General features: G+C 36.7%; 1 protein-coding gene across 1 annotated transcript in view; it reads left to right on the forward strand.

Moving 5' to 3' along the window:
* The window catches only part of THSD7A (thrombospondin type 1 domain containing 7A), a 455382-nt gene that overhangs the window by 352767 nt on the left and 90172 nt on the right, over nt 1–12443 (forward strand). Inside the window, exon 8 of the mRNA XM_060020445.1 lies at nt 9942–10176. Within this exon, the coding sequence (XP_059876428.1) occupies nt 9942–10176 (235 nt within the window). The remainder of the gene's footprint in view (nt 1–9941; nt 10177–12443) is intronic.

Raw genomic sequence — 12443 nt, forward strand, 5'->3', positions numbered from 1 at the left:
CATAGTTCAGTTGTTCAAGCTTTATTGTCGAGTAATACAAGGCTCTTGGTAATTGTCTTTCAAGCTTGTATCCAGATGCTAATTTGGCCTCTGTGTGACTGGGTGATATAATGTCATATTTAATCTTGTCATTCTGGAAAATAACACAGGAGTAAGGAAAACGTAGAAATAAGTCAAGTTCTGTCACATTAAGGCATGTTCTGTCTCAAGAATATAGGCGTACGTTATTTAAATGTTATCAGGCTGAATGACACTTCTCCATTCACATTTAACACTAGTAAATAATGATTTCTATTTGTAGTAAGCACATGTTTCTTTATGTATACCTCCAAGTAATCAATTTTGGAGGAGTTTTCATATTGCCTATTTCATTTTTCTGTTTATGAAGCATTTTAGTGATAGAAATCTGCTAGTATTCTTACTTAATCAAACTTGCTATCTGTGTATGTGATTCTATGCAAAAATACAACTACCTTGGACTTAAGACATAGGAGAAAATTTAACATATTTAAAATAGTCAACCTATGAGAAAATTTAGAATTTTCTTTAAAGTGTCCAAAAACTTTTTTCTTGTCACCTCAATATAATTTTAATCATTTGCTACCAAGAGAAAAATGTATCTATGGAACCTAGTAGAAAAATAGAACCTTTTAGAGACAAAATTATATTCCTTATGTTGTCAAACAATAACTCTAACCTTGTATAGATTATATTCAGACTTCACACTCTATCAGCTCAGATCATGTCTTGGGCTACATTAAAATTAGATCTGTGGTCACCCTGCTTCCTATAAATCCATTATACTCTGCAGACACTTGCTGTGTGACTAGTAATAAGTGACTTTTCGCCCTATGAGTCACATGGCTGAGATTTTGCCATGTTTGCAGAACTCACCAGATCATTATTTCTATAGACATGATGCTTCACACTGAAAGGTCATAGAATGCTTTAAAGGCAAAAATTTATGATTGTTGTTTGGTATGTATCATCCACTTAGTTTGAAAGTGTAGGACTTCGATAATTTTTAATGAAGGCTAATAGCTGCATCATAAGCAGCCCGTGCTGGAAAATTACAGATGTGTATATAGTTAATCATAAAGGCATGAATTCAAAACATACTTTTAAATGGAAACTGTAGAGGAAACTCTGGCAATGAGGAATCTGCTGCTATTTGTCTCTGTTAATAACAGCTACAAAAACTGGTATAATTATGTGAAATATTTAATGAAGAATTTATCTTTCAAAAACGATATAATACCTATTATTTGCTGGACACTGAAACACATTTTCTTTTCTTCAAACTAAGCCTTTTTTAATTCTGAGCTATTTTTTAAATGATTTAGGAACTGCATTTGCAGGAAGTTTTAAAATACGTTTCCCTGCCAATTAGCTAACCCTTTATAATTCTACACAAAAGCAGGTATTTCTATTATTCCCCAAGAATTAGTATTTTGTACATGTCATAAATGTTCTTAATTATCTGTGGATCAGAAAATTAATGTGATAGCCTTAAGGGAAAAGATCACCTTAATAAAATTATATATTGAGTAAACGTAAGACATGAAATTATACAACTTTCTCATGAAATAACTTACAGGAAAAATGTATTTATCTGGATTTACAAAATAAATGCTGCAACCTATACATTTGTACTTTTATTTATCTCAGTAATATAACGTCTTTGTATTAATAAGGAAACATTAAGTTGTACTGCAGTAACAGCCCATAATTTCAGTAACTTTAAAAAAAAACAATTATTTTTCCCTCTTGGGAATTTTGCTGCAGTGACAGTTGACTCTCCAAGGCAGTCTGTCCTACATGAAATGTCTCAGCATTGCACCTGCATATGAAGGCCTACCTCACAATCCTCATGCCGGAGGAAGAAGATAGCTGGGGAGTCTATCTGCTGATTTAAAAGCATCAGCAATTAAATTCTTTCATCCAGAAGTGATTTGTGTCATTTCCACTGACATTTCACTATCAAAGCAAATCATATAATCATGACTTGAAGTTGAACCTAATTTTAAGCGGGGCAGGGGAAATATAGTCCTACTGTGTGCTAGAAAGAGAGGAGTGCTGGCTACTGGTCTTACCCCTGGTTTACCTGTCTTTTTTTTTGTATGTCTGTATGCATGTGTGTGTCTACCTCTATGTCTATATGTATATCTGTTTCCATATATATGTGTGTGTGTGTGTGAGTGAGATAGAGGATTATTCCATGTGGCCCCAGTGCAGTAGATAAGCTCTCCATTGTTAAAATGTTATGACTTATTATTTCTTTGTTCCTATTAAAAGAATGATAGAATAGTAGAATAGCGCTTCCTTTTCCTCATGTTATACTTTCTTTTTGCTTTCCTTCCCTTCCTTTCTAGGCTCTGTATCTCTCTTCCTGAACAATTTTATATGCAAAGTCATTAAGTGGAAGCAAGCAGTTGAGCATCTGTGCCAGCAGGTGGGGGGTCTGCAGTGGTCCAGAGTGGGTTGTCAGAGCCCAGGCTGAGTGAGATGAGCATCCCCAGTAGGAAAAGGATGGCCTGGCATGAAGTGTCAGAGACACTGAGAAGTCTAAAGGGGTCGGGGTGGGGAGGACCATGTATTATATAAGAGGGTGAAAGCAGCTACCCAACACAGGATGCCAGAGCACGAGCAGGGTGAAGAGAGAATCCCAGCGTTGCAGCCAGCCCAGTGTGGGGTGTTGGAGCCAAGCAGGGATGACGAGGGTTTCAGTAATGTGGGGTGGCCGAATGCAGTGTGTCAGAATATGGGCAGAGTGATGAAGATATCCTATGGGTACGGCAATGAAGATGGTAGTGAGAGATTGGAATAATCTGGGGTGGGGGAGTGACCAAATAGGTACATGTATTAAACATAATAGGAGTTGGGTTTCTTATTGCTAGAGAAGGGAGTTATAAGTATGTTAAGAAAGAAAACTAGGGCTTCCCTGGTGGCGCAGTGGTTGAGAGTCCGCCTGCCGATGCAGGGGACACGGGTTTGTGCCCTGGTCTGGGCAGATCCCACATGCCGCGGAGCGGCTGGGCCCGTGAGCCATGGCCGCTGAGCCTGCGCGTGTCCCTAGCCTGTGCTCCGCAACAGGAGAGGCCACAGCAGTGAGAGGCCCGCGTACCAAAAAAAAAAAAGAAAACTAGGAAAAACCCTATTGTATTATATTGGAACTTGAAGTTATCAGTGTGAATTCATTGTGTCCAATTTATAAATCTAGGCATAGAAATAAAATACAAACATAAGTATGATATATATTCATATTATGGATGTATACATATATTAGCTCTGTCCACTGAAATGACATGAGAGCAGCAGGACCACAATAGCAATATGTGCGTTCAGCACTCAGATCTTGGTGTCTAATGCCGTTCTCCAATGAAAGGAACCAGGGCTTTTTAGAGAAATAGCTGATTCTAAGGCTGAGATAGGAAAAGTACAAGATGTGCCTGGAGGATCTTGTGCCAGAAAGGAAGGAAGAGGAGAATATGTCAAAAGGTCACAGAAGCTAGCTTGAAGGGTCTCCCACGGGCCATATACAGGAACAATGTGAATGCCAAAATAACGGTAACAGCTGGTTATAACTCTTTAAATAAGAGAGGAAACCATGAATCCATATTTGATATAAATAAATGTATTAATTGAAAGTCTGATGAAGAACATTATATTTACAATCTTAAGTATCCTCTTAAATGAAGAAGTTTGACAGACACCACCTTAATCCAGTGATCAAAGTTTACATCATCAGTAATGGGGAACATGCAAAGCGTGTGTTCCTGGTGTGGTGCAATGAGAACATGACATCACATCTGTAACATCTCTGTCACAGATACATATTGTAGAATCTAATCATGAGGAAAGATCTGACAAACCCTAGCTGAAAGACATTGTACAAAATAACTGGCCCTTAAACTTCAGAAGTGTCTAAATTATGAAAATTAAGGAAAGACTGAGGAAGATCAAAGGAGACTAACAAGTCGTAACATCTAAATGCAACACGTGATTCTGAACTAGGTCCTTTTGCTATAAAGAATATTTTGGGATAGTTGGCAAGCTTGAATGGGTCTGAGGATTAGATGGAAATAATGTATCAGTGTTAATTTCCTGATCTTAAATATTGAATGTGCTTATGTGTAGGAAAATGCCCTTGACTGCAGGAAATATACATTGAAGTTTTTAGGGTAATAGGGTATCATTTCAATAACTTCTTCCAAGTGATCCAAGGGAAGAAACTATTGATAATACTTTTAATTTTCCTATAGTATTGAGGTTGGTTCAAAGTTAAACAAAAAATAATAGAATGAAAACAATTTGAATACAATTGCTTTTCATAGCATCTTGAGTAACATTATGTAACCTATTATTTTGTGTACCGGCAGTACACAAAAATGTCATAAAATGCCTCTTATTGAAATATTGTCATTTGGAAACCAAATCACAAATGATAGCAACTGGAGATAGATAATATACTGGAGAAAGTAAAAATATTTCTTTTCAACTTAAAAAATAAAATTGTGTGTGTATGTGTTTGTATCTTACTTCCGAAGCATTGACTTTTAGTTAAATAAGATTAGTAATTTGCTTTTTGATTTGTTTGATACTTTGAGGTAAAAATCTTCCCTGTATTTTGTAAAACTACAGGATGGATTCCAAGAGCTACTTCAGAATTATTTCAGGAGTTCTAAAAGGATGCCGTCTTTTAACATTTAAGTCTGGCATGTTTTTAATATAAATAGTAGTAAGTTGAATTTTAATGAAAAATTTTAAACTGATGTTAGGTTTATGGCCTTCTCCATTTTTTAACTTGTGTTACAGATTCTTAACACACTTGGTTTAAAAAGGAAAAATGATTTTCAAAATGTTTCCCACTGAGTATAGCAGTAACTTCTGTTAGTTCTCATTATAGATTCAATTACCCTTACAAAGCAAGAAATGAGAGAATATTTATTTTTGTAAAGTTCAAAATGAACTGATATTATAACTTCAGCAAAATGTTAGTGTGTCTTTACACCTGCTTTGTACATGCAGAGAATGGAGACAATTGAATAAAATTAGGCCAAAATTTTTCTCAAATAATTAGTATCTTCAAAAATTATATTTTGCAGTATAAAACATTGGGGAGAGGAATATTTCTATTTTATCTTGCTTAGTTTTTATAGTTAAATGATATTAATTCTAAGAATCAGGGAGTATTTATATTTCCTAGAGGAATTTGAAGAACCCAGGATTTATTTTATGTGTCTATACACACATAACTCTGACTTCTAAGCAAATACTGCCACTTCCTCATCTTCCTACTACTGACTTTGAAAAAGGAGTTCTGCGTCAGTCTGTTTCTACAGGACCACCAGGCAGGATTTATGCAGACTCCACCCTGGGACGTCTTCTACCTTTTACTACAAGGGGAAACAAGTGGAAGGGGTAGGGGCTGCAGCAGAGTCTCTTGAGGTTGTCTATGGCTAACACTCTTCCAATTAAATTCCCTGAAATCATGCCATTGCCAATGTTCTTTTCATCCACAGTGTTCTGCTATCAAAGTAATTAGGGCTGCAGTAGCAAGCAAAGTTACAAGTATCTTAAAACTGTAATTCATAGTACACTGTAACTGCCTCTTCTTAGCCTGAGCCCCGTCCACTTCCTTATTGCCAGTTACTTCCCTGTGTGGACTGTCTACTCCAATTGACTGCATCAGTGTTACTAATTCCCAGGGTCATGCCTCCCTGAGTACCTTTGCTTTCATTTATTTTTTCTTCTGCTTAAATAAAATCCTCCCTTCCTTCTCTCCCTTCCCAGAACTCTGCTTATTAAACTACTACTCCTTCAAAACTCATATCAATGCCTTATCTCAATAACCTGAGTCATTTTTACTACCCCCCAAACTAATGTAATCTTACACTTTTGAATCCCAATTATACAAAATACCTCTTTTAACATAATTATTATATTCTACCTAGAATTATACTCATTTTTTTGCTCAACTTATCCCCCTATTACTTTTCTCCACTGCATTATAAGATCCTTGAGAGTAGCAAGAATTCTTTCCAGCCCCTCTAGTTATCCCTTGAAGCGCAGGTAACCATTGCATATTGCAGTCAGTACATAGGTTTCTAATTAATGTTTTGAAAAGATTTTTTTTTTTCAATTGGCCGTCTAAATTGTAAGGACTTCAATGCCAGACCCAGTAACACCATAGTTCTGTTAAATGTTTCCTAATCAAGCTTTTTATGATCTTGATGTGGGGAGGAAAAGTCACTTTTTAATTCCTAAGAGAGAAGTTTCACATAATAGTTGGTATTTTTCTATGGACATGAAAGTTTATTTATATAGCAGGATTTCATCAAAGTATTATAAAGTCTTTCTTTTTGCTGGAATGATAGAAAACCTAAATAGTCACATTAGTATGAAGCATATGTTTTTATGTATAAGGATTTTTTTAAAAATATGCTTATCACTAATTTTGTCACAGGTGACATTTTATAATCTCCCCAGTACTACAGAAATGGGAATATTCCCAGATGTCTGGAATTAGATCTTCCTATAAATAATAAGTAAATTCAGTATTGTATCTATCAATTTTTCAACCATAAAATTATTCCCCAAACAACATGACGGTGCTGCAGTGACTGATTACTCCAAGCCATGCTTTCCAAATTGCCACATTGTTATTATAATTAAGACCACATTGGGGCTTATCTGTGCAAGTATCTTAACATCAGCCCCAAACTGCTGATGTGGCTTTAACGTGGATTGGGGCAAGAAAATAGATAGTCTTTATGTCTGTAAACTTAAACAGTTATCTTGTAGCTCCTGGACACCTTATGCTGATGTTGTAGAAGTTCTTATTTTTTTCAAAGCCAAGCAGTGAATTCCAATGTCAAAAACAATTCAGAGTTTTAAAATCACAATTTAAATAGCATACGTATACTCAAAGTGAAAATGGGCTAAGTAAAGACACACATTATTTTGTTGAAGAAGGATAATTTCACCATTAATATGAAGGTATGGTTAAAATGGTTATGTAAAATGTCTACAATTAGCCTGTGTTTTCCTGAGAAATAAGGCTGGACAAATCTAGAGCCTCAGGGAAATGGGTAATAAGAGTGCTCATTTATTTCTCCCCAATCCAATTAGCAGGCTTAGGAGTCGTTCCTATTCAAATCCTAAACTTATTGCTTCCAGTGATGGAAGATAGGATATGAACTGTGACAGATGTTTTCACCTTCATGAAGCAGGGGACAGCAATGAAATGCTGTTTAATGCAGGTTATTCGCACGTTGATCCCATGTTCAACACTGCATAAGTGATTAGAAATTGCAGTTAAATTCTCACGTAAACTGCCTACTGATTTATATGCTGAATAGCGGGATGTCCTTACTCACAAATGAAATGACACCTAAAGATCAGCTCAAGGTGTGTTTTTTTTTATGACTTTTACCCAAATCTCAAGCTTTAGAGGCCATCTTCCATAATAGGGTCACTAGTTATTGAATCACTTTTTCTTATTTTTTTTAACTTCTTTAGACTTGCTTTCCTAATATCTAAAACCCACCTCTTAATTATGTTCAATATTTCCTCCACTTACTATTACAAATATGTGTGATGAACACCCAAGGTTTCTGCCATTCCACATGAACAACCAGTTATTTTCTGTTCTTAAGATGAAATCCAGAGACTACATAAGTTTGACTAGATCAAATTGTTAATAAAGTAAGCAATAAATTCCTCCAATACTCTGCTTTTAACAATATAAAGCTTTTTATTTTCATAGTTGACATTATAAATAGCATAGTGTTAAGAAACTTCCTAAATTCCTGTTACTGTGGCCGCATCCTTTAATCTGTATGGGCTCATCCACTTTATAGTTTTTACCTTGTACAGCAGCTGTGGATATTAAATGAGGTCCCATCTACAAAGTACTTATAATGGGGCTAGCACATAAAAAAGTTCCATATTGACAACTCCACACCATATTCTGTTGATTAAAGGACACATCTGTTTTACCCTTCATCATCTCTGTAATTACTACATCTTACAATGGATGTATTTTTTTTTTAATTTTTATTGGAGTATAGTTGATTTACAGTGTTGGGTTTCAGGTGTACAGCAAAGTGAATCAGTTATACATATACATATATCCATTCTTATTTTTTTATATATGCTTTTCCCATATAGGCCATTAAAGAGTATTGAGTAGAGTTCCCTGTGCTATACAACAGGTTCTTATTATGTATTTTATATCTAGTAGTGTGTATATGTCAATCCCAATCTCCCAATTTATCCCTCCCCCACTTACACCCTGCTAACCATGTTTATTTCCTACATCCATAACTCTATTTCTGTTTTGTAAATAAGTTCATTTGTATGCTTTTTTTTTAGATTCCACATGTAAGCAATATCATATGATATTTGTCTTTCTATGTCTGACTTACTTCACACGTATGATAATCTTTAGGTCCATCCATGTTGCCGCAAATGGCATTATTTTGTTCTTTTTATGACTGAGTAATATTCCATTGTATATATGTACCACATCTTCTTTATCCACAATGGATGCATTTTAAGATCACTGTGGCCAAGCAGCAGTTATAACACAGTTTTCATTGCTAGTACATGTGAATTTCATTGTTATTCCTGGGAGCAATAGCAACCTCATGATATTTCTGCCAAAAACAAAGAAACAAAAACAGCTAAGGGCCATTTGAGGAAGGAAAGTAAACCGTTCCTCAGTTGCCTGCTTAAACCTCTCATTCATAGACATCTTCTGGTATGATTAAAAATGCAACAGCAAGGGCTTCCGTGGTGGCGCAGTGGTTGAGAGTCCGCCTGCCAATGCAGGGGACACGGGTTCATGCTCTGGTCCGGGAAGATCCCACATGCCGCAGAGCGGCTGGGCCCGTGAGCCATGGCCGCTGAGCCTGCGCGTCCAGAGCCTGTGCTCCGCAACGGGAGAGACCACAACAGTGAGAGGCCCACGTACCGCAAAAAATAAAAAAATAAAAAAAAAAAATGCAACAGTATCAGAACTTAGAAATAGGTACCAGTATCCTGGAAGAAAACGCTGGAGACAACAGGGGAACACTCTTGAAGAAATCCTGCATCATGAACACGTTTGATGCCACAGAGATGATAGTGTAGGAGAACACAAACTTTGATGAGTGCGAGTCTAAAAACTACTTGAAATATTTGGATTCTGAATGTAAAGAAGTTTTAGGAATACCGTCCCTTTTAAAGTATGTAAAAGGGTTATATTTTTTAAAATTATGTCAGTAAGTCATACAAAGCAATTTCAGTAAGCATACAGTAAAAATTAGAGTTGATAAAAAGTATTGTAGTTTAATTTCCAGCCATTTCTCTTTCTTTGGGACACATAAAATGATGGTCTATCCCACAGTCAGTCACATCTTAGATTTGAAGAAATACGATATTATCATTACTACATGGCTTCTCCAATAATGCTATGGAAAGTCAGAAAGCATCAGTTGATTTTAAAACCCCTGTTTCTAATCACCCTAAATCCTAATTCATTGAAATAATCAGCACTTTGAAACCTGTAATTAAGGCTTTCATTTTGAGGGATAGCATTTGAAAACACACTGGGTTTTCTCCATCCACAGAGTCTCAATGCCCATGTTTCCCCTGGTTAGCAATTACATAGGCTTAATTTGTTCCTCAGTTTCATCTTCTCTAGTGAATAATGGCCTCTCTCTTTGAGGTCCTCCTGAGTGCCCCAAACCAAATATCATATATACCACATAGTTTAAATTTTAAGCCAGACCATGCCAAATGAGATAAGTTTACTATGCAATTTGCCTTCCTAGCAGTGCACTGGTCACATGTGCTAAGTGGCAGGTATCATTGTTATTGTTAATTACAAGGAACAGAGAATGGTAAGGTTCCTGTTGGCACCATATCTAATCTGCTAATGTTGTCCATTTTTATAGGTGGAGCTCAGTGTCCAAATAGCAGTGCTTTGCAAGAGGTGCGCAGCTGTAACGAGCATCCCTGTACTGTGTACCACTGGCAAACTGGTCCCTGGGGCCAGTGCATCGAGGACACCTCAGTTTCATCCTTCAACACAACTACAACTTGGAACGGGGAGGCCTCTTGCTCTGTTGGCATGCAGACAAGAAAAGTCATCTGTGTGCGGGTCAATGTTGGCCAAGTGGGACCCAAAAAGTAAGGGCTTTAGAATGACAACAGTAAATTCTGTGGCCAGCCATGCAGGGATTGGCTTAGGCTTTACTTGCTTCATGAAAGGAAGCATTTGATTCTTATCATACCTGGCCTCAAGAGTAAGACTTCTTTGTTTTGAATGCAGCCACTGATAAAGTTGTAACAGCTTGAGAGTCTTGTACCTGGGATTCATAAATTCTCTAGAAATCTTTCTATGTGGTATCTACTTTCAGTGTTACAGTAGCAGTTTCTGCTTTTATTGAGCTAGTGAAGCAATGAAAGAACTGCTTGCTTTTGGTCTCACTGATCAATAATGACAGTATATGAAGTCCTAGCAGTGGAGGTCATCCATGACCTCCTTTATATCCGTAGGCTATGGAGGCTGCCGATCTAGTTTAATTGGGCGGTAGCCTTCTATGCTCTGCCTTTCATTTCTCCTAGAAAGTACTAGATCAAAAATACTGAGGCCAAATTATTACATCTTTTAATGGTTAAATGAATAAGCCATTTATTCCCAAGAGAGAGCCTTAGGATAGGATGAGTGTTATAATAAGCAGAAAAACCATCAGTTTCTTACTGTAGTTACCAGTAGTGTAACAACAAGGCAAACGATTTGCTAGAGGGGAGGGCAAAGAACTAGAGAGTTGGCATATTGTATGTGCCTTGTGAGAAATATAAACAAAAACATGTCATAGCATAACTGGGCTAATTCTTTCTTAGACAAAGTTAATCAGTTATAAAAATATATGCCAAGGACTTCCCTGGTGGTACAGTGGTTAAGTATCCTCCTGCTACTGCCAGGGACACGGGTTTGAGCCCTGGCCCAGGAAGATCCCACATGCCGCGGAGCAACTAAGTCTGTGCGCCGCAACTACTGAGCCTGCGCTCTAGAGCCCGCGAGCCAAAACTACTGAGCCCGCATGCTGCAGCTACTAAAGCCCACACGCCTAGAGCCCGTGCTGTGCAACAAGAGAAGCCACCGCAGTGAGAAGCCCACACACCCCAGTGAAGAGTAGTCCCCACTCTCCACAACTAGAGAAAGCCCACATGCAGCAAGGAAGACCCAACACAGCCAAAAATAAATAAATTAATTAATTAAAAAAAAAAAAATATATATATATATATGCCAAGAGGAAAAAAGAACTCTTTACGTTTTGAGATTTAGACAGCATAAATCTTTTAAAATTCAAATCATCTTAGCCATGTGAAACATGGAAAGTAAAACCCATACGTTTGCATTGGTATAAAAATGGCCTCATAATTTCCAAATACTTGGCTAAGTGCTTAGGTATCATGTGTGATCTTAAGCATACTACTTAACAGATTCTGGCTTCAGTTTTCAAAAATTTTTGAAAGGATTTAATGAAAAGAAATTGTAGTAATGTAAGCACTCAATAAACCTTAGAAATTGTATTTTCTCTTAAAAATTTGAGATAGTTCTTAGTGTTTCAGGGAAAGGATAATAATGTAACTGACATATGACAAACTCCAGGGGATAAATAAGAATCCCATTATGAGTTGTTTTTTACTAATGGCCAGGGTTCTGGACATTAGCAGTATTTTGTCCCATACTTTATTTGTTTATGTACTTTGAAATTAAGAAATATATTAGAAAATACATGCCAAAAGACTTGAACACACTGAAAAACAATTCCACATGCTTAATAGGTAGCCCCAAACCAATATTTTAATAGAAATAATGCTAAAGTTGTAATGAATCTAACAAAGGATATTAATGTGCAGTGTATTAAAATTCAATAGCAGTAACAACAGAAGTGGAAGTCCCAAGTGCTGGAGAATTGTGGGTCTTTCTGGGACAAGCAGAGAGGTAGAAATATTCAGTGTAGAGGGTTATAACCTGACTAACTTGTCATGGTACAGATTGGAGGGTTGTTGTGCTGAGCTTCTATGGGTAAGCTCACTCTGTTCCTATTTTGCAGTTAATCACTTTTTAGATGTTGCTGTTGGTATTTTCCTCACTTATGCAAACTACAAAATATATTTCTGAGCAGTGGATGTACATATGCACAAGCCTATGTGTGGAAAAGCCTGGTGGATTAATGTTATTAAATCATTGAGAAGAAAGGGTATCCTGAAGCCCCATGTCAGACCACCACAATAATCCATTAAAAATGTGCTTTACCCTTGCAGCCTTTATTCAATGACCTGGATACAAGTATAGATTTCTTAAATCAAATGGGTTTACTTTGCCCTTAAAGTTCTAAAAAATTAAGCAAATACTGTGAATTCAAAAGAAAATGTTACTACCC

This window comes from Delphinus delphis, chromosome 9 (assembly GCF_949987515.2).
Source record: "Delphinus delphis chromosome 9, mDelDel1.2, whole genome shotgun sequence".
In the NCBI taxonomy this organism is placed as follows: domain Eukaryota; kingdom Metazoa; phylum Chordata; class Mammalia; order Artiodactyla; family Delphinidae; genus Delphinus; species Delphinus delphis.